Source organism: Paralichthys olivaceus, chromosome 17 (genome assembly GCF_024713975.1).
Source record: "Paralichthys olivaceus isolate ysfri-2021 chromosome 17, ASM2471397v2, whole genome shotgun sequence".
Taxonomy (NCBI): domain Eukaryota; kingdom Metazoa; phylum Chordata; class Actinopteri; order Pleuronectiformes; family Paralichthyidae; genus Paralichthys; species Paralichthys olivaceus.
Window position 1 is genome coordinate 913,755 of NC_091109.1, and position 27,096 is coordinate 940,850.

Here is a 27,096-nt window from a genome sequence, read left to right on the forward strand (position 1 = left end):
AAAGAGCGGCGCTATCTGAAGGAAACGAAATGACTGAGCGCATTTCGGAGGCTACACAGCTACAGGTTATGGAGTCAGTGTAAAACTCTCATGCCCACTTGGGTTTGAAGTTCTCTTTCTCTTCAGTTCAGCTTACTTTGTGCAAACTCCCTCGTCTCCTCTCATTCTTCTCCACCTTCTCATTGCTACATCTCTTCCCTTCCCTCCATTCCTCTGTGTCATTGGGATAAGTGTTGAAGCTGGGTGAGTCAGTGCTGCTATGTGATTAATGACGGGCCCCGGCATCTCCGGGGCTGAACGCTAACAACAGCCAGGGGGCAGCGCGATAATGCACAATAATAAAGCCAGCAGACAATCAGCCAGGCAAAGCAAGGCCTATTAGCTAACCCCATCAGGACGGCTAAGTGAGAAATTAGCCCTTCCCAAGCCCCGCCACAATTCATCAATTGCTGCCCCCGAGTCCCCCCTCAAGAAGTCATAATGTTTACTTAAAGACTGGCCTCGATGCCCCAGTGGCGAGCTTTATTGGCTCTTATTAATTCCCGTCCCGGCCCTCGCGGCCATGCCATTTAAACCGAATTAAAGGGGTGAAAATTGGATGTGATGAAGTTGTCTTGGTGTTTGGCTCGCGCATGATAAAGCCGGACCTAAACGGAGGGAGACTTGAAAAAAATAAGAGGGGGTGGGCAAATAAATCGGGATGTAAAGGAATGCTGAATGAAGCTGTCCTGAAATGTGCCGCAGTCAGTGAGAAGAATGCAGGGAGAGAGGGAGAGAGGGAGAAAGGGAAGAGAAAATGGAGAAATGGCATCGCTTTAATGCTAGACTTCCTGTGTGAATGGGAATGGTTCCAAAAGGGTAACAGTGGGTCACACATTCCACAGATGCAGAAACAGATGACTCTGTTGCATCTTTGCGTTCTCCTTATCTTTCAAAAGACGGGCTGAAAAATACCTTAAAGTAAGGTCACTCCATCAACACTCCAACCTTAATTCAACATGTCAGTGATAGACAGGAGTAAAGAGAGGGGGAAGGGGTACACTACCATAAAGTACATGCAGTTAATGAGGGGGCTGCACAGGCCTTAAACCAACAGAACAATGAATCACACTCATGGAAAACCAACGACTAAATGGGTCTATTTTCATCAGCTCAGTCAAATTACCCGTTACCTATGAATTGTGTATATTATCCAGAGCTGAAATACTAACTTGATTAATCAAATAGCTATTTATCAAAAAGAAAGTACAAACATTTGCTCCTTAAAAGTGAGAACATCATAAAACTGTAAACTGAATACTTTAGAATTTGAAGTTTTGGTTAGACATCAAACAAGACACATGATGAAATCACCCTGGAAAATCTGAAGGGAACTCATTTCTGTAACTTTATAGACAACTGCAAATAATAATGTGAATAATCACTGGTTGAAGCCCAAATATTTTCAACTTGTGCTCTTGCAGTTGCTGTTTTAAAGGCTTCCTCTCTGAGTTGGCTCAGCCGCAGGTCTGTAAAACACTTCGTCTATCACACATGTAAAACGCAGCAGGAGATTCTCCAGGTCCGATGCATTCACAACAACAGGAAAAATCTCCGGAACATTCAGATGAGGGGTGGCAACTGGGTAGAGTCTGCAGCAGACAGGACATGACGATTAATTTCCATCGCAGAAACCAGCACATCGACACGGACGTTGGCCCTGATCTCCAAAATCTCTTGAATCTCATTGTCTTTCCAAGTTGACAGCGTCATCAGTGTCTTCTGCGTGTTTATCATCCTGACATATTTGCGCCCACTCGCTTGCTGGGAATTCTCCAGATAATCTCCTGCTGTATTCTCACATGGGCTCACTCGGACATTCTATGGAGTTTTTAAGAGGCTGCCAGGCAAAACTCCTGAGAACGTCCGGAGTAACCGACTCGGACAGTTGCATTCTTACATACAGCCCCTCCGGAGTTCATGAAAGCAGCTTGAAGTCTAGCGTACATCGTGTGACTGGTGGTTCTGGTGGGTCTGCGTTGCAGGATTGGGGGCAGGTGAGGATGTGTTCTATGGAGTAATGTGGAGTATACCGCAGTGGAGGTGTCAGATCAAATACAGCTGAAGCTCAGAGGGAGTTCCGCAGACTCTTCGTTCCCTGACGGCTCTCCCAACGGCAGCGTCGGGAGACAACTCTCTCCCTTCACTTTCATATCAGCCACAGAGCCCCCCCATTCCTCTGTGCCGACTCACAGGCTCCACACACACACACACGAGCAGTCTCAGAGGATTTGGCAGTACTGCTGAAACCTGTACCTCACCTACAGCAACACACACACACACACACACACACACACACACACACACACACACACACACACACACACACACACACACACACACACACACACACACACACACACACACACACACACACACACACGAACAGTTGCTCATCTGAAACCTATGCATCAAAAACACACAGCTGAATATTTTGGATTTTGAAAGGCAGCGCTGGGAAGAAACTCTCAGCCCAGCGAAAGAGACTCACGCAACTCCAACACCAAGAAAACATCACACCACGCGGCGCTGGGATGAGAGTCATTTCTGAGTGTTTAACACAGAAAAACTTCCCATAAACTCCAAAGCATGTCGTCACAAAATGGCCCCCTAAAAATCCCTGGCATAAAGACAGAGGAACAAGACTGTCATTAGAGAGGCAGCCCCCTCAGGCCTGCCGACTTGATCGTGAGGAGGCCAAACATCTGGGCGTATTTACTCGTTTCAGCTGTTTGCAAACCCGCCTCAAATAAATCTGGGAGCTGGAACACCATTGCTTAGGACAGCTCCTAAACAAACAAGCTCCACGCTTTGCAGGCTCACTCACTCACCCCTGCATGTTGAAGCATCCCAACCAGAGCCGGGCCGGTTAACGCAGGCAAATACATTTGTGAAGAGGAGGAGGAGGAGGAGGAGGCCTTAATTGGAGCATTTGACGGGTGCCTGGGGTTAATTGGGAAGCATGGAGAGCATCTGGCTCCACCGTGGAAGTAGAGACAGGGATAATAAGTTCACCCTTTGCAGGAGAGACAGTTAGTGATGAATCAGATCAGAGGAACAGTGTACTGTAATCATCCTCACATCTCCCCTCCTCCACCCTGTGCTCCTGACGAGCAGAGACAACCTGGCTCTCAGCTACGCAATCTGGCACCTATCACACAGGACGAGTAGTCACAGGGAAGAGATCACGCGGCTATGGTTCTCTCTCTCTCTCTCTCCCTCCCTCTCTCTCACACACACACACACACACACACTATCCTGACATTCATTCAGCTAATCACTCACACACACAATAATACTTACCTCTAGGACACAGAACCCAGTTTATCAGTTCGCCGGTCGATGTATGTAAATCTCTCCAACAATGTGTGTACTAATGGCTTATTACCCTGCGTTAGTTGGTTTGCATTGATCTCCATGCCAGAGGGAGATGGGGAAAACTGGAGCAGTTCACTGCTTATATGTACGGAGCAGGACTATAATCACATCCCAGCTTGTTTCAATAAAAGCAACATTAACATAAGCCATCTCAAACACACTAAAACCTTCACCCCCGCTCGGTCCGTGCAAGAAAAAGGGGGGAAAAAACTTTCCTGGATTACAGGGTAATCAAGCCCATATGGGATGGGTCCATATAACTTTTTGTGTCTCTGTCTGATGAGCATTCACTTTGTCTTCAAGTTTCTAACTGACATTTTTGCCAAAGGAGAAAACATTTATCTCAGTATATATGAGTATATATATCCACTCTACGACATTTTAGTCTGAAAACAACTCTACTTCTTATAGGTTTGGAGTTTTAGAGCCAGTATAACTGAGAAGTTTGGAAACGCTGCCGACCCCTTGGTTAGTTTGAAAACTCTGGCAGAAACAGAGACGTTGGGGAACAGTGACACTCACAACCACTTGCTGATTCCCTTATTCCTCAGGCTCCTATCACATGACCCTCTTCTGGAAGAAACCAACCTGCATCAGCCTCGGCTACCAGTGTAAAACACAACAAGGATAATCAATTACAAGTGTTGCTGACCCACTTGTTTTTTTTGCTAACAGCTGTTGTCCTGTTAAATTCTGCATTTTACAATGATAACTGTTCACATGTTGCGGTAACAAGCTGTTATTCCAGCAGTCTGTGGACACACTTGTCTTCCTGTTAACATCGGCACGTGCAACTCGTGTACATGAGTGGTCGTGTGAAATGCGTTTTCAGGCTTGTTGGGGATGAAAACTGATACGGAACAAGAACCCTTGTGTGGATAGAGATCGTTCAAGTTCGAAAACACCATTTTCAGATGATGGATGTAGCGAAAGCGAGAAAAAAAGTGTTTCTCTCTGGAAACTAGTGGCTGTAAATGGTTTTGCCGTATCACCAAACTGGGTTCCTTGTGCTGGGAGGGTGGCTGAGGGAGCATTTGGGGGCTGAAAGAAGCCCAGGTAGAGTCATAGGCAGTAATGGGAGGAGACAGGGACTTAGAGCACCACACAAAAGCCAGGCTTTATAAATAATTCCAAAAGCTAACAGGATCCCTTGTATGTGTGAATCTGTGAAATACATTCACACATGGATGCACACACACACACACACCCACCCTGCCACCAGCGGGAATAGGTTATTTACACTGCTCCACCGGGGCTGTTGTGGGTCTGACCTGCCTGGATTGGTAAAAATTTGGGTGAATATCTTTCTTGCATAGATGATGCTAAGAAAAAAAACCAGCCTTTAAAAAAGAAAAAAATACAGAAGACATGCACACACAGTTACACGCTCGCACACTCGCTCACTCATAATGCAGGGCAGCAAAGCACACCGGAGACCTGTCTTGTAAATCTCTTTGTGAAAGCAGCTTTGGGGGGTAGACAGGGGCTTACACACTGAGCCCTGAGGTAGAGCTACAGACTCCACTCCCTCTAACCCCCTCATGGTCTTTCTCCCTCTCCCACACACATACTCTGCACTCTCATCCTCTCTCTTCCTCACTTTCCATCTACCCCACATTTCCTCCTCCTCTCTTGCCCTTCCCTCACCTTTGCCGTCACTCCCTCCCTCCCTCCATTCTTCCCTCTCCCCTCTCTCCTCCCCTCTGTCCCAGCCCGGGCTCCAGAGCACTGGTCCTTAGCCCCGCAGGCTCCCGTGGTGTTGCGGTGACTAATGTCCTGCCTTTGCTCAGACAATGAGTTTGAGGCTGAGCCGGGAAAGTGTTGAGGAGGGAAAAAGACTCCAGCACCTTTGACAAATGGAACCCTTCGCACTCCTGTGCCCACTGAGGGAGGCTTTACAATGTCGCGCTCCACGCTCCACGTCCTCCGAGGGACGGCTGCAACCCACAAAGCCGCATCTGGGGGAATATAATGAATTCTTTGGGAAGTCTAACCTGGCTTTCTTCATGAATAAGATATATTTCCAAAGCATGTCGACCCCTCTTAATAAAAACACTAGTCTGGCAGGAATAGCCAAAGACGTTTTAGGGCCCCATGTACACGTTAATATTTCTGTTTCTCTATAAATTTTCTCAGGCCCACTTCTTTCCAGGCCTGTCAGTGTAGGGTCGGCCCTACTTTTCCCTGGAAGGTGGAGGAGCCACGATGACAAACTGTCATTATAAATGGCTGGACTCTCTCTCTTTCAAGGAACTCAAACTCTTGGATGTTCTCTCCTCTTCCCCCACGCACCCTACCCCCCATGCAACCCTGAAAGGAACTGGGCTTTGTCTGAGGAGCAAAGGAGAGAACCCCCCCCCCCTCAACCCGACCTCCCCTCCACTCCCCTCCCAAAACCCTGTTCCTAACTCCCTGCAGAGTATTGTTAAAACACAGCCCCCTTCTCTTTCCGTGGCCCGGGCTCTTAAAACAGCGTGCTTTGCATGAGAAAAAACGATTAGTCTTCAAATGCTACACTGTCAAAGGAGGGCTCTTTCGGATTGGGGGCAGCAATTTGCTCAGATAGTAGCATTCCTCTTTTGTTTTGTTTTTTTAGATGAGGCATTATTAGAGCCGGGGACTGTTAGCATTCATTGCTGAGATGAACACACTAGTGGAGTTTATACAGGATGCTCGCCGCTCTCCTTTTCTAACTTGCCCCCGCAAGTCCGCAGAGAAAACATGAGGGGACAGAGTGGGGGGTTAGAGGAACTCATCTCAACATGTTTGGAGAGCAGAGTGAATGCATTCATGTATTAACCTTGGGATTTACATTTGTCATTCAAACAATAGTGCGTTCTTGACCACCACTCCAGGATGCAAGAGGACTCAGGGATAACTCCCACTGAAAGACAACGACAAGCAGCATGGGATTACAAACACATGGGGTTCACATTGAGAGCATTACTGCATGATAATACTTATAACTTCATTACTGGTTTAAGGACTGGAGTTGTTTTTAAAAAGAAAAGCACAACTGCCAAAATAGTTTTTAGCTTTTTTTGCTCGGTTTAAATAATTTTGTGTGTGTGTGTATGTTGTAGACAGAGCCTGTGTCATGGCTTCACACATCAAAAAGCAGGAGTAAGTGACAGATCATTGTTCGCAGCAAGTGGCCAGTTCCCCCCAATCCCCACCCGGGTGGAGAGGCGCAGACCCCCTCACGGATGCCACTACCAGCTCCCATCAAAGCTGCAAAAACAGGCCCGACACCGAGAAACTGTCTCTTTAGGCGCCCGACTTTACACACGGCCCACAAACAAATGGGCCCCAAACCAAAGCACTTCACCTCTTGCTGCTATACTTCACGCGGCAGACTTAAGGACATTTTTACGGCGGCTACAGCAAACAGAGGAGGGTACGAGCGGCGCCCACATGCAGGCGCGAGTTGTCCTGCTTCCCCTCAAGTGTGTGAGAAAAGAAAACGCAGCCGCAAGCTGGCACACTCTCTGTTCTCGCACTCAAACCTGCATATTAAAAATGTACCATGACCTACAGGGCTTATGTTGAGGTGTCACACACACACACACCTTCATCAATCGTAAAATCAAGTCACTTGTTTCTGATTCTTTTCACAGTTTTTTTTTTAAATTTTATTTTATTGCCATCTTCGGAGCCTCACTCTGGGAGAGAAGTTGACCAGACTAATTGTCAGGTCCAGTTTAAGTTTCCAACAGGCCAAAGGAAAACAAACCAGGCCTCTCTCAGCTCCTGCTAACGCAACTTGAGCTCCCACTTTTTCTTCCCTTTTCTTATTTCTTCAGACAAATGAAAAAAAAAAAAAGAAGGTTGCTCCTGCAGGAGTAGGGGAAGAGAAGAGAAAATAAAAAGCATGCATGTTTGTGTATGTGAAAAAATAAGGAAGAAAAATAGACGTGTGAACGAGAAGCAGAATTTCAAGTGTAAAGTGTGGATGGGTGTTTGCTTAATATTCCTGAATGGGAGCAACGCACATATCTAAAATTACAGTGTGATATCTTGAGTCTCACACCCTCTTCATCGCCAACCCCCCCACCAATCATACGCCTTATCCAAAGACATCACCCGGCTTGAAAGGTGCCTTTAGCAGGCTCCTTGAAGCGGGGAGTGGGGGTCCCGCTCTGGGACAATGATGGTTGAGGTGGAGGGGAGCCGGGGGAGCAGGAACACATAGCATATTAAATCTGCTGGCGGAGCTAGGTCGTCTGCCCAGAGAGCCAGAGAGCCAGATCTGAGGCATGCCCTGAAGGGATGGCTGGGCCTGGGGATTAGGAGGCCAAGGAGAAGCCCTCGCGCACCCGAAGACCCCTTCTTGTCTCTGCTCGCACGCAAATGCATCCAGACGTTTTGACGCTCCTCAGGTTTGCCATCTCAACCCAACTTTTCACTGCGCTCCTCTGCGCCTCGTGAAAACCCCCTGCACACACACACACACACACACACACACACACACACACACACACACATTTCCACACGCTCTCATGCACAGCCTTTTTTTTTTCTTCCTCAATCACTACCTCTGTCTGACTTGTCCTCTTTCTTTCCCCACTGTGTCTGTTTCATTTGATGTCAACATATCAAAGTACCGAATCATCAAAGTGAGACATGTCTTTTGGGGGCCCATCTATTCAACCGCACCAGTTATATGCAAGGAAAGCAACAGCTAATCATATTACACAGGGAATTACTCCAAACTTTCACTGGTCACAATAAACCAACGATTGTCAGACGTGTTACTAGTTCCACTTCTGTGTGATTTCAAGAAACGTGCCATTTAAAAAAAGCAAACTAACACTGAAAATACACAACAATCCTCATTAACTCGGGGAAAAGCAGCTTCCTTCACATTACCCTGGCTTTAACAAAACACTCGCCACCTCTTTGAATACTTCAGGTCGCAGCATTAGCACAACAACACAGCTCATTAGGACCTCTTGCATACAAACCGATAACAGGTATTCTTCCTACGGGGTGTAAAAGGCCTGAGGACACAACCTGCCTTTAGGCCTTTAGAAAGAGGAGAGAGGGCCATACCTCAAAAGCTAATAGCATGTCATCTCCCTGCATTAACATGACAGCCCTTATTCTGCCAGGTCACGGGTGTCCCGGGCCAGTGTCACCATATGCATAGAATTACTTAACGCTGAGATAAAATAGCACTTGGCTGCTGCTGCTATCGGACGGAGTCACTCCTGCAGAGGGGAGCGTTATCCGCCTGTTCCTCACGTATGGAGCAGGAGAAGCAGAGAGCAGCGATGATGCATCTTTGCTGGCTACAGTAAGCGAGTGGCTCGGAGTTGTGCATCTCATTCCTGCAGATTAGCATCTTAAACACTGCTGCATTCATCACCGCCGCCGCATCATAATGAGGCAAAGTTGTTTCTCGGTTAACGTGCACCTGTTTGACATCACTATCACGATTCACCTTCAAAATGTAATTCTACGAACTCATAATATTCTTACATATCCTGAATAGGAATTTGTTTTTTTTTAATATCATGGAGACATTTTTTATGGTTTATTCTTGGAAAAGGAAATATAAGAAAAAATAAAAATGATTTCAGTCATTTCTCTCCAAAGAAAATTCTCATTGAAGGAAAAAAAGTCACTGAAGATTTGATTGATAATGCTTAATTTAAGAACGGTGAAAAAAAATGTTTGCACATTGAAAAATAAATGCTGTCACAAATTTGACTTTCAATAATAAAGATAGAGAGTTAATTTGTATTATTTTAAAAAACTTAAATAACAGGTCACACTCCACAAAATGTAAAATATACAAGAGAAAAAAGTACAGCCGTCATTGTTTAACCTCAATAAATAAAAAATTAATTACAAATAATCAGTTGCAATGTGGTCATTTCAAAATCACATGAGGCTTAATATCGGATCTGGATAAAGGCCTGATGTGTGTTTAAAATATTTCTAGTAACATTTTGACTGTGATTCATTTTCCACTTGTGAGGCCTGTAAAATATTATTTAGTTATTGTAAATAAAAACAGTGGAAATATTAAAATGATAATTTATGTGACAGCCCATTTGTTTTTATTTTTATTAGACAAATGTAACCAAGACCCAGGAAAAAAAAAAAAAATACTGCTCCCTGGTAAATGGCCAAATCCACAGCAATGATGAATGATGGAAAGTGCCTCATAAAAATGGCTAAAGGGAGATTTTTATCTGTGCGAACTTGTGCCGTTTAACATCTTATTTGGTGCGTTCAGCCACTGCTCTGTCTCAAGGCAGCCAGACCTGCGTTAATAATTTGCCAAGTGTCAAAAAAAAAAGGAGGATTTGAGCTGCACCGCATGGCTGAGCACCTCGGACCCTCGTCGTCCGAATGAAACCCGAGAGCAGACAAGCAGATAAAATGTGGAACAGCTGGCGAGGACAGGAGGGAAAGTTTCAAACAAATATCTGCACATGTGGAGGCTCGGGGGGGCTCTCGAACGTTTTCATGTCCCGCACCCTCAAAATGAACACACACACCTCTGGTAGGAGATTTTCTTTCACTCGGTATGTGAGAGGTGGTTTTTTTTTTAATGTTCATATTGTTTTTAAATGAATGACTGACTACAAAAAGCATAAACCTGTGATTGTTTTAATAAATCTTATCTACTTGTTACTTACAATTCCAGTAAATTCTAATAAGCTAAATCACAGTGGATTTATACTATTTCTCATTTTGCTTGGGGCCCCATAAAACTCCCCACATGGACCCCTGCCGGGACACAGACCTCACTGTAATGGGCTTAAATTTCTCTCTGAGCACATGCCTTCAAACACACCATCAACTACTGATGTTGCCAAAAATATATCTCTCCTTTTTTCAAATGTGAAGCAGATAAATTAAACAAGACAGAACAGATAAAGAATGATTTCCTGTCGCTGAGTGATTTGTTTTAAATTAGGTCAGGTTTGCAGAAAGTGACAGACATCTTCTGCAGGGGAAAAACATTTAAATGTGAGGAGGTGTTAAGAATTATTTCACCTCAGTGGCAGAATATAATATACATATAATATAATTTTTAAAAATGAATTCAATGTTAGGAGGGGATGTGGACATTTTTGCAGAGAAAACCTTTCTTGCAAGAATTTTTTTTAAAAAGGCCTCGTGTTGACATTTAACTTTTGTTTTAGTCAAAAGAAAAACTCCAAATCATGTCAGGTAAAAATGTTTAAGCTGTAAAATGAATTACGTGTAAATGTCAAAGGTCAAGATGAGGGTCAGCCACAGACCAGGTTGCATTTCGAAAAAAAAAGAAAAGTACACCATGCCCCTGTATGTCTCCATAAACCTTTTTTTTCCCCTCTGAGTCCAACAGAATAAACAGACTCATTAACAGACACTGAAATATAATCACACGTGCACGTAAAACATGCACGCTCAAACACGACCCCCACCCACTCCCACGCGTGTTTCATAAGGCAAAAGTCCAATAAAGTTTGATCACGTCTGCAGGAGTTCATAAAGTTCCAGTTGAAAAACTCCCAGCACGTGTTTTTGTTTGTCTTACACAACACTTCAAATACCCCAAAAACTACTTTTCCCACTGACTCAGGCTCCAGGTTGCAGTTTTACGCAGCACATCTGTGAGCCGGACACTTGTTTAGCGTGTCACCCGAGGGTTTCTAACCACCTACACTTATTTCACACAGAATTAATCACATCCAGACGCAGCCTGGGCTACGAGGTCTGTTTTTTGGGATCCTCACAACCGACGCTTTCATCGTTGTTTTAAAGGAAAAGCCGCAGTTTTGATGGCAAAGCTCCTGCACTTTAATCCACGTCTTTAAACTTGTATGAAATTCCATCGTTCTGAAATGAGAAACCTCCTCTGAGCCGCTTCCCAAACTTTTACAAGCACACAAATTACGCACGACAGTGTTTGGTTTAAAAAAAAAACTCTATTCCGCCTGTTTGAATTCAGTACTTACTTCTTTCTGTGGGTGTAATTCTCTTTTTAAATCTTCTCAGAAAAAGAGGTGATTTGTCTTCTCTCTCTCTTCTTCTTCTTCTTCTTCTTCTTCTCCTCTTGCTCCTAAGTTGCAGATGTGCTTCTGGAGTTGCCTGTGGGACTTTTTTTTTCTCTTTACGCTCCAACTCCAAAGCGGCGCAGCCAGAGTTTTTCCTCCTGCTTGTCTTTCTCCTCCTTCTCACAGTTTGCTGTGTTTGTCAACCACCGCCGGACCAACACCATCAGCCCGCCGATGATATCTGCCGATAGCAGACCGCAGACGTGCGTAAAAACCGACAGGAGCGTGAGAGAAGCGCATGGAGAGTTTGTTATTACATTTGGAGCGCTTTTTTTCCGAGGAGAAGAGAGGGAGAGGGCGAAGTGTGGATCTCCAGCTGCTCCTTCCCTCGCTTGACTCCTCCCTTCGGATTGCTCCCTCCTTTACTCACTGCCTCCCTCCTTTTTTAAATTTGGTGGACCCCCCCATTTCTTTCTTTCTTTTCTTTTCTTTCTTTCTTTCATGAACTTAGCATTTTTTTTAGAAACTTTGGTCCTGAGAAGCAGAATGTTTTAACTTGCAGAGCACAAACAAACATTAAACTTAGATCATACAGCTTCATTTTCCTCATATGGCTTCTACTATTTTTGGAAATAGTTTTTTTTTTTGTTTTCATGTCTGAGTTGTTTTCCTGTTTGTTTGTGCCATATAACTTGAATGTGGACAAAAACCTCTTCATACAGTGAAACCACTTTAGCATGTTTTACATAAACTTGCATAAATTACCCAGAAATGCCTTTTTCTATGTCCATTAACACAAATCCCAAATAATTAAAGTAATGCCACATATTGGCACTTTGAAAACCTCCCTGCACAATTCAGCTAAAGTGATTTCCACCAAAACCTTTGCTCTTAATCCTGATTAAATCACTAAAATAAACAATGGCATGGATGAATTTGCTGGAGAAAACCACAGCAACTGGCAGATCTGAGGATTTGTTTTCCAACACGAGCATGTTTTGTTTTTTAACTTCTGTTATCCAGGTAACTCACTCACTCCACTTCTTAATAATCCTTAAAATACTCACCTTAAAACTAAAACATTTAGATTTTACAGCAGTTTGACTCACATATCGGAAATGTGTCAATTTATGGCAGCTAAACCCGTCTCCTTGGCCTCAGCTATAAAGCTGCATTAAAGCCAGAGGAGAGCCTTCCTGTAGGGTTAGGTATAATCAATATACATAATCAATATACAGGGAAATTATGTGGTAAGGAGAGGTCTTTAGGGTGCCGCTTCAATCAATGAGGAGGTGGGAGTTTGGAGAGGGAAAATCACCGGCTAATCGTTTAACTAGGATTTAAATGAGTGTGTGTGGCCGAGAGGTCAAGTCCATGAAGCCACAGTTAGTGAGTTTACCCTGAGAGTCGCACACAGAGGAGCAGATACTGTGAGAAACAAAGAACATGTGTTATTTAAAGGAATTTATGTGTTTTAAAAAACACTTTTCCTGATTATTCTGCCAATTAAGTTCAGACTGGGTAATCACTGCCTCAATCAATCAGAGACTGAGATCTTCTGTCACAACTGTCGACATCTGAGTCATCAATAAATGTTCAGATCTGATTTTGTCAGAACACGAAGATGGATTTAACAAGTTGACTCAGCCACAAAGTGTAAAATCAGACATTTGCATTCTTTGCATTTTCTACTCGCTGCCCATAAAATGTCACAAGTTGATATTTGATCCTAAATGAAAATACGGACACTGAAAAGCAGGTGAACACAGAAATGCTACAAATGCGCAGTGACAGAAAATAAGCTGTGATATAAATCAGTGTCAATACAATGAAAATGCTTGTGTCTGTGACGACAGGAAGTCGAGGCCGAGAGAGAGAGACAATCAAAGATGCTCTGTAAGACACGACTAATTCTCCTGTCAGTTTGTCAGGCGGTGCTCATCTGGCCCCGGACTACACAGAGATAAAGTCCTTGTTATGAATTTCTCAAAGAGAATCCGAGGAACGTGGAGGAGGTGGGGGAATGGCGGGCGGATGGGGGGGGGAGAACAAGAGGGTAAAGGAGGAGGGAGGTGGGGAGGGGGCGCACATGGGTATCAGTAGGGTTAGCGGCTCCCGAAAGTATTTCATCAAAGAGGGCCAGGATCCCAGGGATTGAGATTCTGCCTGGAGGCAAGTAACCAATGGTCTCCCAAGAACATACTCCAAAGTAGGACTCACAGAGCCAAAGCACACATCAAAAGCACCTCTGTAGCCAAAGCGATTCTGGAGGAGAAAGAAAGGGGTTCGGGTCCCTTCTTGGCCTCCTTTGAGCCCCTGATCTCACCCCAATTAAGAAGGAACTCCTGTTTGTTGCAGACCCTGCGATCTACAGACAGGGAGGTGCACTCACTAAGGTAGAGAACCTCCCAAACGCACAATCGCACACATTCACACGCTCAAGTACATTGACACTTTTCTTCGCGGCACCGTGTCCAGCGTTGAAGGAAACGCTGAAGATCAACATCTGGGCCTTGCTGTGTGCTTATTTTTTTCAAATAATGACCGACCGACGGAGCGTGTTCCCAGTGTTCGGCCGTGATCTCACTGAAATGATGTGTGGTGCTCAGTGTGTCCACGTATGTTACACGAGTAACAGTAAATCAATATTTGGCAGAATGTTGTGTAGGCATTTGGATTTTTGCCTTTAATGCGTCGCTGCTGGACAGATGTCACATGTGAAATGGATACGGCAGAACGAGCATATTATATCCACACAGATGTGGCCGCTGAAAAAGGGATGACAGACGATCCTGTGAGCAGCAGCGTGGAAACAGCAAGCTCAAAAATACTCTATTACAAGTAGGACTCTTGCATTCGAGAACCAAAAGTAATGGTTCTCGATCTGCAAAAAATAATCTGTGAGTGTTGTGTTTATAATATATAAATAATATTGCATAACTACTGTGTGTATGTATCATATTGAAGCTGTTAAGGTAGAGATCCATTTGGATTTTTATTAATATACAGTTTGGTTTATTCCACAAAAATAATTTAGCGTATAAGAGTTGTTATTTTCTTCCTAGAAATAGGAATGATGATGAAGAAGTAACGTATAATTGAAAATTCAGGATGACAAATGCATTTTATTTGCACATGATATTTAAGAACACATGTTTTTAAATATTTAATCTTATGTCTGTGTTTCTAATCTGCCTGGAACGACTGTCCTGCTTTAAGAAATCTAAACGTTTTGATGGTTTCATTTGGTCTACAGCTACAACAATACATATTTTCTCATCTGGAAGGAGTTTTCTACCGCAGAAAGAAATTCTCTTTGAAAAGTGAGGTATACAGTGTCCTGCATGTGGGTTGTTAAGAGGAGCATTAAGGATGGGGCATCTGGTGGCCTCGTGGTTCAGACTCCTCGACTGCAGTGCTGGAGGTTTTGACGTCAGTCCGGGTCCTTTGTTCTTGTCGTAGCTCTTCTCTCTTTCCACATGTTTCCTGTCTGTCTCATTCACACACTTACAAAAAGGCAAAACAAACAGTAAAGGACTGACAAGGACACTTTTCTGTGGACACTGTGAGGACCACCAAGACCCCAACCGCCACCACCACCAGTGTATCAGAGGGGTTGAAGTTACGTGGTGTTTTAAAAGTGATTAATACTAAGAGGGGGAGGTAACATTGAACCACGCCTCCTTCGACAACTTCAACGAGAGCAAAGCGTTCTGAAGGAAACACCTGAAATCCACTCGGAAGAGATTTTATATATTTTACTTACTTTCACTCAAGTTGATTCTCAGTGATCCAGGTGTCTTCAGAAGTTGTGATGGAGTATTTAATATGGCAGCATGGCTACTTTTACTCAAGTGAAGCATCTGATTAGCTATAAGGAAAAATGGGAAATCGGCTTTGGTGGTAGAGCAGCTCATCCACTTGCTCAACAGTCACCGGTTCAATCCCCGGCTCCTTCGGTCGTCCACCTTTTCAATAGGTAAGATACAGAATGAAGACGTGCTGTATAAAGACAGCACATTTAACCTTTACCGTCCTGGATGTCCTTGTGTTGTAATCACTGTCCTTGGAAAACAAGGAGCTTTACGGGTTAGGAAGAACCATCACACGTGTTTTCTAATAATCCAGTGGATTTTAAATGATTTATCAAGCTCGAGAGGTGGTTTCATCCCTTAGAGACACACTTGATCCTTCAAGATATCTGAAAAATTCAATTTCACCAAATTTGGAGATACATTGTTTTCATAGTTCAGCGGAAATATTCTACTGTATTCATTAAAACAGAGAACACTGTCTGCTGTTTCCTTCTGCACTGTCGCTACAGGCCCTGAAGAATTTACCCAAAGTGTTTGCTTGACCTCTAACTACAAGTGCGACCCGACACCGGGGCCTGTGATTTGACTCCAAAACAAACCAAACTGAAGCTCCTGTGACCTCTCCTCCTCTGTCAGGTGATTATCTGAGCGTTATCCATCCTGAGCCTGAGTTCAAAGTCTCCTTCTACCTCGTTTTCCCTTTTCTGTGTCTGTCTTCTCACACATGCTGCACCTGCATGTGCACACTACAAGCAACCGCAACACAGAGCTCCCCTCCTCTCCCGCCAACATTCCTCCTTCTCCTCCCCCCGCCGGAGGTATCGAGTGGCTTGAGTGGGCCATTAGTGTGAATGACTGATAAGACTCTCAGCCCCCAATAATCGGGGACAGAAGGGGATATTTGCAGTTATTTTGAATCCGTCAGAAATAATAAAACGCAAAACTATATCCACTTGGGCTATTTAAGCAATTTCCCCGTGATAACATCCCTTGGGGATTTCATGTGGATTCCAAATGACGACATAATAAAACCACGACGCCTGCACCCCCTTATCAGGCTGGATTAAAAGGGAATAATGAAACAGAGAGGGTTTGGAGCCTTGTGTGGCATGAATATGATTATCTAATGGACTCCAATGGAAAGGCATGTTAATTCCACTTTAACGCGAGACCTTTCCCAGACTATCTCCTGCCCCTGGCTCCTCCTAAGACGCCCTCCTTCCCTCGTCTCTCTGCCTCTTTCTCCTCTTCCTTTAAGTTTAAATAATCAGTCTGCTTTTTTTTTCTCCACACAACTCATTATGCCCGCCGTCTATATCTCTGTGTATGAACGTGAGCATGGGAGAGTGATAAACCCCCCCCCCCTTCCTCACTTTTCTTCCCCTCTGTGATTGGAGTGTATTGGCCTCTTAACTTTCACTCAAGGCAATTATCAATATTCAGATTTTGGTCTCTCTCCTGCACAGAGATCATTGTTGCTGGAAGAATGTGGGTCACTTTCATGCAAACTCAAATCAAAGTTTCCGAGCACCCAGCTGGAATCACATTACATGGTCTGACACTGGACTTACCCATGCTTCACTCACTGTAGACTGCATCGCTGTGTAAGAGTCGTCGTCAGCTCAAACATACGCAGCCAATTTTCCAGTGTTAATATGGATTTAAATATTTATTCATGCTACAAGGCCAATTTCTAAACTGAAATTTAACATCATCGATATATAATATATGTTTTACATTCTTGTGATGTCTGGGCCCAAATTAACAGGGGTTCATTTTTCTCCTTTTTTACAAATGTTGAGGATACAACAGCTGTCCTTTGTTTCAAAGACAAACAAACCATCCAACATAAAGATTTCAGTCATGCACAGGCTTTGCTGTGGAGACTCACTGATTACATTGTTGTGTTATCGATTCCGACTGATTAAAAGTACGTTTGTCTTCAGCAAGAAAAAGTCCCAAACCAGTTCAAGCTCATGAGTCGGTTGTAGGGAGGGGGGGGTCATCATTAGACCCATTTGGAGCAACAAGACTCGTTGAGCCACGTATTCAAGTCCATTCTCATCCGGTGGAGGCACGGAGCAGTATTGTGGATCAGCGCACACATCCTGAGAGCAGACTGAGCTCCCACAGGACACAGTTAAAAAAAAAAGCATCAATATTTCATCAAACTACTCTCTCTTTCTGGTCCAGATCAAAGCCTCGACTCCCACAGTCCTACAGGTAGAGAGGACTCTTTTGTTTTTGCTCCTCAGGTAGAGCAGCAGTCAGACGGCGCTCGCTTGCAACGCTCAGCCCATCCATCTCGCAGCTTTACTGCCGAGCTTGTGGAGGAGGAGGTAAAAGGGAAGAGTAGAGACCGTGAGGGTGAAAACATGTTCCAGAGATGTCCAGAGATTGAACTTCTTGGCCTGGCAGTGCTGTGTTATTTCCTTCCCTCCCCCCCACTGGTTGGCCCAGAGTGAAACTAAAGGGGAAATCAAACAGCGGCTGTTGTCATTTGTCTTTGGAGGAAATAGTGTTGCTTACTTTCTTGTTCCTTGTCATCACCATCCTCATCACCAGCAGCAGCAGCAGCAACTGCTTCTGATGACTGGAAACATTTGAAGATCCTGTCAAGTCAAAGGTCACCCTAATATGACTGTTTCCTTTAATTACATTTGTTTGTTTTTTAAGCAGCATTAAAGAAAAACTGGTTGACGGATTACGATGAAACTTAATGGGGGGGGGGGGGGGGGGGGGGGTGCATTATGGGTCAGGATAGAACCCATTAAATTCTGAACATTATGAAATAGACCGTTATTTGATGTTTTCACATATTTCTCATGGATGTAGGCGATAAAATTAAACACATTTAGGGAACTTTGCTGTAATTTACTATGAAATAACTTAATTTTCAGGAAGCTTCCTTGAAAAGAATTCTGTAAACAGTTTTATAACACACTTGAATGAATATTAAAAAGTGTCCACAAACAAACAAAGACAACAGACATAAGTAGATGATAAAATAAACTAAATGTGTAAAGCATGTGATCCCATTTGTCCGTATACATTGATTGTGTCCTCACAACACGCCTCCTCTTTTAATGCACCGTGATGTGCTCAGTGTGTCGGTGCGTGGCTTTGTATTTGTTATCACACGTGTGTAAATGTGTTTCCTCCTCCCTCAACATCATCCATGTTTTTCTTTTTTATTTCCGTCCCCCAACACACCTCTCCTTCCTCTCATCATCGGCGTCAATCTGCGGCTGTCACTCGGAGCCGGACAGTGACTAACGACGTTCCCAGTCAGTCAAACACTTATCACCACACAGGTAACACACAGGCCTGGAAATGACTGACATGAAATGGAAACGTCTCTCATTCTGTGGGCCCCGCTGAAGCTGAAGTGAAATATTAGCTGTGGGAGAGATGGCGGGTGATAAGCAGCTCCCTGTTTGGGCTGGAATTGTGGAGGTCTAAGTTCTATTACATTTCCTTTTACTCCGTGGAGCTGAATGAAGATCCTGTTTGCCTGGATAACAGATATTGTCTGTTTTTCATTCAGTTTGTTGCACATTATTTCACTGTTTCCTTCCCAGTGTGCCTCAAATTTACCAACGCAGGCCCAAACTTTCACGACGGGCTATTTGTGACTTGTGAAGGTAGAACATGGAGCTCAAAGCCGGTGGAGTCCTCGTCCCTGTGGTCCACAGAACAGGACCAGAGGACGGCTGAGAGCAGCTCATTCAGTATCAATGGGTCACATATGCTCTTTCTTTCTCTCCTATTACTCACAGTACATCCTCCTTTCACACGTCTCCTTCACACACACACACACACACACATAATTCCCCCCTGTGCACAAAGATGGATGGGATGCTCCCAAACCACAGGTGCTGCTCTACTTGTGAGTCTTTTGCATTCTTCACAACACACTTCAGACCTGCTCACTTCTTTTTTCTTCTTTGCGTTTTTGCCGTTCTCCCCGGTGGTGATTACCGTGCTGCTCCAGAGCTGTGGGATAATGAGGAACGTGGAGTTTTAGTCTTGCAGTACACAATCAATCTGCCTGTCTATTAGCAGCTCTGTGGGAAGGAGAGGAGAACCCTCATGAACTTGACACTGAATGTATGACCGCTCATCTCCTCCAAACCGCCACTAGATGGCGCTAGATTCTCTTCTAACACGTGTTTTTGCTGAAACCAACTCTGCTGAGCGAGGTGCGCCACCTTGTGGTTGAAATTACTGGTAGCCAGCACTAAAACCCAGGATAACCCTCAGTATAGTGGTGGTGGAGGAAGCATTTAAACGTTTTACTTATGTAAACGTACAAATACATAAACTAAATGTTTTCAGATGAAAGTAAATGTACCATTTTAAGTTTTTTTCTCTCTACCCCATTAAAGTTTGATATAATAAACGGTTTCAACACCCAGGTTGACATCAGTCTGATTAACTACAGAGGAAAAGAAAGAGAACTTGTTGTGATTCTTCTTATGAGAGAATTTTTGTGTTTGGACGCTTCAGTATGTTCTTGTGTTTGGACTTTTGGATTTGTCTTTGTTTGCCCTTTGAGTTTTATTTTGAAACTTTTACCTCAAATATGACAAATATTGTGAGAAAAAAGTTGTACTCAAGCCAAGAAGAAGAAAACAAGGTTGGGAACAACTCATATAAAATAATACTTCTGGAATAATTATGACCTTTTCACTGCTGTCCAAGCAACAGCATGCAAAAAAAACGTTGGTGTGGATCCAGGAATTTTGTCTGTCTTTGACATTGCAAGCTTTTCAACAGGGATTAATTCATGGATCTTGATGAAACAAATGAGACATATTGAGGGGCTGATATCTATTAGTGCGATGTGGAGCAGCTTGATTGTTTTCAAGGGAACTAGATAGAAACAGAATAAGAATCACTGCAAAACTTGAATATGAAACTGAAATACACAAGTTTTTACACAAGTACACTAAAGCTGTGCTGAGTAATATCAGCATCTCTGAAGTTCATTCAAATGCAAGACATCTGCCCAGTGCCCTAGAAACATCCACAGCATGCTCCAGCCCCTCATGTTGTTATTGCCTTGACTGATGGTTTCCTGTCGTGAGAGAGAAAGAACCATGAACAACTGAGGGAAACAGAAGAATGTATCTGTGGTCTAACCAGAACGCAGCAGGTTGGCTCTGAACGTCTGGAGCCGACCTCAGTGACCACACAAGATTTGTTTGCTGCATCGTGCGAGATCATAACCAATCGGTACTTTATGATGTTTCTGTCTTTTTCATGCTCCATCTATCTTTTCTTCTCGGCTCTCTGTAAGTCAACAGGCTGATGGTAACAATAGACAGAGATGGTATTCAAGATGTCTTAATTCCCCCACTCTCTTCTGATGAGCACACGACCATACTGTCGAATCTGTGGCCTGGGTCTGTTCATTTGGTGGTGATGGAGGAAGTATTCAACTATTTACTCAAGTAAAAGTAAATATAAACAGAAATGTACTCAAGTAAAAGTACCACATCGTTTCTACTTGAGCAAAAGTGAGTATAATGCTTTTAAATATACTTAGAGTATTAAAAGTAAAAGTACTTGCTGATTGTGTCCTGAAGTGGTGGATTTGGAAAGATTAGAACACAGTCACTTGTCTGTCTGTCTTCCATCTGTCGTTGCAACACTAATGTGGGAAACTTTTTTCATTTGCAGTTTCAACAGACTGTTGAAAGTACTAAGTCATAAGTGAACTCAGATAAGTTTCAACAGTCAGCATGGACAGTGGCACAGACAGTCATCAGGAGGACGTCCAGTCATTTCGAAAGATACTGAATCAGACAAGTCACATTCCCCAGCTTGTGTTTTCACCACAGACGATACGTTAGACCAGAGAAAGCACACAAGTACTTTTCCATTTATAGTATGCACACACATCAATTGCTCATCTCATCATTGAGATAATTCAGTCTGTATGTGAAATGATATATTTATACTTAGAGTGCAATTTATTGTTCCATCTGATATTTTAGGAGCAACATTACTTATTTATGTGCTTGCTGCTTTTTACTGAAGATGTTAAAGATTGAGCTCATTTGAACTGCTTCATAAACTTTTATATACTGTATTTTAATTCAGGCTATAGAAAATCATAATATTCTAAAAAATAGAAAAGGAAAAGTTCATCCTCAGTTCATCATCATTAACAGCATCACCTGAAAGGCAAATAAAGCTGATTGACAATTGTAGCGGAGTTAAAGTAGAAAGTTGCATAAGTGCCAGAACTAATGTACAGTACAAGTACCTTCTAATGTGTACTTGAGTAAATGTACTGAGTTACTGTCCATCATTGGTACTTCAACCACTCTGGCTCATACTTGAAGCATGTTTTTGTGCTGTGGACAGAAGAAAACTGCAACTTGATTTAGATTTTTCAGACTTTTTATTGTTTTACAACAGCACACAAACCAACAGATGGTGGAATTGATGCAAAGATACAAACAAAAAACTGTATTTACACTAATGTACAGGTTATACAATTATTACCAAGCTGGTGACTGTGAGAATGTAAATGAACATAAACTCTTATTTGCTTTCAGAGATGAATATTGTATTGCTGCTCTGGTGGCAGGTAATGCATGCTGGGAAAACTTAATCATGTTTACAACTAGACACTAAATGCTCAAGTGTCTATAAAAGGACTGTAGGAGAATGTGTGTTTATAATGACAGGGCGGGGGTAGTCTCAGTCTCTGACATGATGGACGGACGTTTGGGAACTACGTTTGCTTTACTCAACCCTCCTGTTCTCAGACGACCGACACACCTCTTCACCATCCTCAGGAGGTCTTGTCTGAACCGGACTCCAACGAAGACGTACAGGAAAGGGTTGAGGCAGGCATGAGTGTAGGCCAGGCTCTTGGCGACTTGCCCTGCCACATCAAAACGAATTGCCATGTTGCAGTCGGTTATGGTTGTATTAGCTGCCTGCGCGGCCTCCACTATGAGCAGGCTGTTGTATGGCAGCTGGGAGAGGACGAACACAAGCACCACGACAAAGATGACGCGCAGGGCCTTGTGCTTCTCAAAGCTCTTGGCCTGCAGAAGCGTGCGTATGATGACAGAGTAACAGAAGACCATCACTAGCAGAGGGAGGCAGAAGCCCATGCAGATCTGCAGGGACAGCACCAGGATCTTAATCCGGTTGTATTTGTTGTTCCAGTAGATGAGAGTGCAGAAGGACCGGCCGTTTTGGTCCGGCTTCACCCGAGCAAATATGAACTCAGGGAGGGCCAGGAGAATGGAGACAGACCAGACAACCAAGCAGGCGAGTTTACTGTAGAAGAGTCTCTTTTTCTTCAGGTTCTGGGCCTTGGTGACCTGTACGATAGCAATGTAGCGGTCCACGCTTATGCAGGTGAGCAGGAACGTGCTGCTGAAGAAGTTGATCTTGTAGACCCCGGACACCAGTTTGCAAAACCTCTCGTCAAACTCCCAGCCATTGAAGGCGTTGTTTGCCCAGAAGGGCAGCATGCACAGGAAGAGGAGATCGGCCACAGCCAGGTTCAGCAAGTACACGTCGGTCATGGTTTTCAGGCGGTTGCGCACGGTCGTGTAGATCCACACCACCATCAGGTTACCCAGGGCCCCGAGGATGAAGATGATCCAGAAGAGAGGTGGCTCGTACCGGCCACGAAATTCCCGGACCAACCGTTTGTCGCACATGCCTGTGGGTTCAGTTGGCCCCGTGTCATAATCTGAGTAGTCATCACTGGTGTCCTGCATTTAAAAATAGAAAATTACTAAAAGAAGTAGTGGTAATAAAACAGGGTTGCGTGCAGTTGCATTTTCTGTCAAAGCTTGCTGCTTTTATGGTTTCATAACAGGTTTCTAGTCGGAACATATTGAAGCGACATCGAATGCCATCAGTGACGTACATGCTAACCAGAGTGTGGGAAAGAAACGGCTTTCAGGTGCAGGTGTTGTGTCTGTGCAGGAGAAACCACAGTACTGCACAACTTCCTGCTGCTATCCAAGCCTGAGGGGGACGAGGGGGTTAAACCATCCTGAGGGGCTCCAGAGAGGGGCCCCCGCAGCAGAACTCAGCAGTGCCCCAGATGCATAAAGTTTAGATGTAGAGCAGAGATAAACAGCGAGGTGTGAGACTGGGGCTTGTGTTTTCACAAGTAATGGAAAACGTGATGCTTTGACTCTTATATGTGGCATTTCAATGTCTGATAGAGTCCAATAAATCTACTGTTACTTTACACCAGTAACATTAACAACAAATAAGGACATAAAATAAAAAGTAAATGTTGTACATATAAGTGATTTGGTATTCTATTCTAACCTTTACGTTTCACTGTATTTCAAATGATATTTTACTTAAACTCAATTATAGAACACATCAGCTATAATAAGTCATCAGCATTGTGTCTCTTCCTCATTTTCGATGTTTTGTTCTTGTTTTCTCTTTTGATTTATTCTAAACCAAATTTTAGATTTTAGGATTAATCAAGTTGTATTATATTGTCGAAGTCGAACTTACATTTTCATTGTAATAACCAGCGACCGTGGTCATGAGAGTTGTCAGTGGTTCCTCCATCCTATCTGCAAAGAATCAGAGGATGATAACGGAACACAAAACACCAAAACCTCGCAAAATGTTTAAAAATATATAAATTATTAATAATTGCAACATCTGACGAAAAAGCTTAATGGTTAAATACGAAATGCACTGCAAACCTTTTTCAAGTTTTGCAGCGGTGCAACATATCTCTTACCGTTTCAGTGATAAAATGAAGAAAGTTGCTCTGCTGCTTCTATGTTCTGTGTGACTTCATCTTCACTTACTTATATGGTTTCCCTTTAACCACAGGTCACATGCTGTTTACTATGTCTGGTGAAGAAAGAACCACTCACAACCCTCGGCGCTGCACCATTCCTTTTTTTTTCAGATGCACACATTAAAGATAAATGACTGAAAGACTGATCTTTGAAAGGTGATAACAGCTAGTTTCACACGGAATCAGTGACTTTTTAAACAACGCCTTCTGAACCACGGCCATCAGGTTTGAGCCAAAGCAACAGACCCACACTGACTCCACGGTCGATTGAGTTTCAAGTCGGAGTCCATTTTTGACACAGTGTTGTGTACACAGGTGGAGCACTTAACACGACAGATGTGTGAAACTGAAAACCAGGTGTGATTAAAGCCCAGAACTGAAGGAGGTAGCTGATGCTGAGATGTTGTAAGCTTCAGTGTCTGGAAGCAGTAAATCACTGTCACCAACCTCCCAATGAAGAAATAGTGAGGCTCCGGGTTTCAGGGACATTTACCTTGGGATTCTTTAGCTCTGTAAAAATATAGAATAAAATAAAACACCCCACGGTCCCCTTATGAAAACACATTTAAATTCACTAGAAAGAAATGCAAAGGTTGGCCCTGACCAGAATTAAGATGGTGTTCCTGAAGTGTTCTGTGATAAATATACTTGTTTGCTTTTAAAGATATTTTTTCGTGGATTTCACCTTTATCGCCAGGGTAGTAAGTGTGAAATGTGGAGCAGGGTGGTGGTGGGGGAAGACACGCAGCAAAGGTCCAGGTTGGAACCAGGCAGGATAACTTAAGCCTCTGTTCACCCAGTGATTGTTCACTGTCAGTTGTAAAGTGAAAGAAATTCACATGATATTTACTAAAAAAATCTACTTGCTGCACAGAAAGCAAAGTGGAACTGAATCAACTAGACAAAAGCAATCACATGCTCACAGCTGACCACAACGTCACAACATTGCACAGCAGAAAGTCCCAGTCACACCACCTGCTTCAGCTAAAATAAAAATTTAAAAAAATCATACTGAATAAAGCAATTCAGCCACATGAATGAAAACTAACGACAGCCCTGTTTGAAATGTTTAGTACTTATTGGAAATGTTCAGATCAGGTTCCTGGTTGTGTCATGCAGAGGTAACGCGTTGGCCGCTCTCTCTTTCTTGAGTTTCACTCCCGTGACTGAAAGAACATTCTCAGTCTCTTGCCACCAGGAACTCTTGGTGCAACAGCGCAAGGGCCCCTCGGACTGTTGGGTGCGTTTTTCAGTTGTGATCACAGCGTGGCACAGGGGAAACAGACTGTGTGTCACAAACGGGCGAGTGTTTTCTCCTGGGAACCGGTTGTTGAAGAAAGTGACGCTTTCCAATTGAACTTGAAACACGACGTGTAGAGAAAAGAGAGCAAGGCTGAAGATAGTTCTGCTTTGACTCTGGCTGCATGTTTCAGGATGTTGGCGTTGAATGCTGGATAAGAATCTAGATAACGGAAGTGTCTGAAAGTTAACACAGGAATGAAACCTGCATCAAATGTATATCTGAAACTGCTACGTTCATGTATCACAGTCTGCATTCTTCTTTTGGAAAACAGGTAAAGTTCAATAACTAGTGGTGATCCCTTCACTTTCTGTCTAAATGACCACTTTACCTAATTTTAAACTGTAAACCGGCTGTTACATCATTTCATTTTGTCCTGCATAATCTGTATCTTCCATTTTGGGCCCGCAACATGTATTTGTAATGAAGAAGCTACTATAGTGCATCTGCTGTTCTGCTAAAGATCACGTTGTTATTGTTTTTAAGAATCAGACTGTACTCTGGACATCACCTCATATTTAGAATAGATTAGATTCAACTTTATTGTCATTGCACACGTCACAAGAACAAAGAAACGAAATGCCGAAATGTGCGTCATTGCCTGGTGATTCTAAAGAAAATCCAGGCAACAGGAGCTATTGTCTCTCTATTGAAACTGAGAAAACCCCTTTGATGCCCAGTGACAGGGAACAGGAAGCTGCTGTATACCAGCACGTCGCTCAGACACATATTAACATTGGCCCCATATTGTGGGAAAGTTCTGCCACTGTCGAGCTTGTAACTGAGAGACTGTAGTCACCACTTCCTGTGTACCTGCTGGCTGTGATTTATTTCATGCACTGATACACAACTGTTCAGCTCTCTGCACCCTGAAATCATCATGACGGTTTCTCTTCAGCTGTGGCTGATAGGAAACAGATGCACGCACGCGAAAATTGTAACACTGACACAAACACACTCAGTAAGCAAATGAACACGATACTCTTTTGTTTTTCTGATCTGTATTTTGGAAAAGAAAAAGTGTCTGAGAAATTATTTGCCTTTTTTCAGTTTCTATCTCCAATATTTTGTCAGGAGGAGAAAAAGATTTGAAGGATATTTAGTGTGATATCATCCTCCGCCTCTTTCTTTGCACTGCACGATTCCTGCACACAAAACAACACAAAGTCCAAATAATTGTAATTTAAGACTAGTGTTCCCTCCATCGAGTCAAATCTCCACTTTCTCTAATCTTACTATCTAATACAGATTTTCTAACATATCTAGTTGTTACAGATTTCATTGTGTTGCTGAACTCACACACTTTATATTAGTTGAAGTTTGAGATATCCTCCTCCATCTAAACAGAATTTACAGAACGTCGTTACTTCTCTCTTGTCTTTCTTCTCGGAGTTCTGACCAGTGAGTCACTACTGAGAAAATATGGTTAGAAAAAACAGAGCAGTTCATGTATGAAGCAATACTGAAACTTCACTTGATCAACAGCTCACTTTAATCTCCTTCATACCTCAAAGTGATGCACTTATTATATATATATATATATATCTGTGTGTAAATGATTAAAATATTGATCAAATGACGTGATCAGAATTGTTTAAGTTCATTAGGGGTCATGCTGTAATTTATGTCTCCTGTTTTATTGCAGTACAGCACCCCCTTGTTGAATTAGTCAGTTCCAAAAAAAAAGATTCTTGAGTTTAAGATATTTTGAAAGTTTCTGATTATATACGTAAAGTAAAAATATCAAAGATA

The 27,096-nt window shown here is 43.2% G+C and overlaps 2 protein-coding genes across 7 annotated transcripts in view; both read right to left on the minus strand.

Moving 5' to 3' along the window:
• Nucleotides 1-11,808, minus strand: part of gli3 (GLI family zinc finger 3) — an 88,282-nt gene extending 76,474 nt beyond the window's left edge. The window contains exon 1 of the mRNA XM_069512578.1: nt 11,376-11,808. The gene's annotated coding sequence lies outside the window, so the exon portion shown is untranslated. The remainder of the gene's footprint in view (nt 1-11,375) is intronic.
• A 9,814-nt stretch (nt 11,809-21,622) lies between these two features.
• Nucleotides 21,623-26,778, minus strand: LOC109629621 (C-C chemokine receptor type 9-like). 6 transcript variants are annotated; one of them, XM_069512643.1, is made up of 3 exons: nt 26,648-26,778; nt 23,747-23,808; nt 21,623-22,977 (listed from the first exon to the last, which is right to left on the minus strand). In XM_069512643.1, exons 2-3 carry the CDS (start codon nt 23,801-23,803, stop codon nt 21,919-21,921), a joined length of 1,116 nt encoding a protein of 371 aa, XP_069368744.1. In that variant the 5' UTR covers nt 23,804-23,808; nt 26,648-26,778; the 3' UTR covers nt 21,623-21,918. The 6 variants fall into 6 exon arrangements, with proteins under 6 accessions (XP_069368744.1, XP_069368746.1, XP_019942949.2 ...); XM_069512645.1 differs by having other exon boundaries at nt 23,136-23,808; nt 26,648-26,747; XM_020087390.2 differs by lacking the exon at nt 26,648-26,778 and adding an exon at nt 23,982-24,913.
• Nucleotides 26,779-27,096: the final 318 nt, after the last annotated feature.

Bases quoted from the DNA above. Each gene is read 5' to 3' on its own strand.
- LOC109629621 (XM_069512643.1), bottom strand. From the start codon at position 23,803: ATGGAGGAACCACTGACAACTCTCATGACCACGGTCGCTGGTTATTAC. The intron at 22,978-23,746 runs GTAAGTTCGACT...TTTTAAATGCAG, and splicing joins CTGGTTATTACAATGAAAAT to GACACCAGTGATGACTACTC.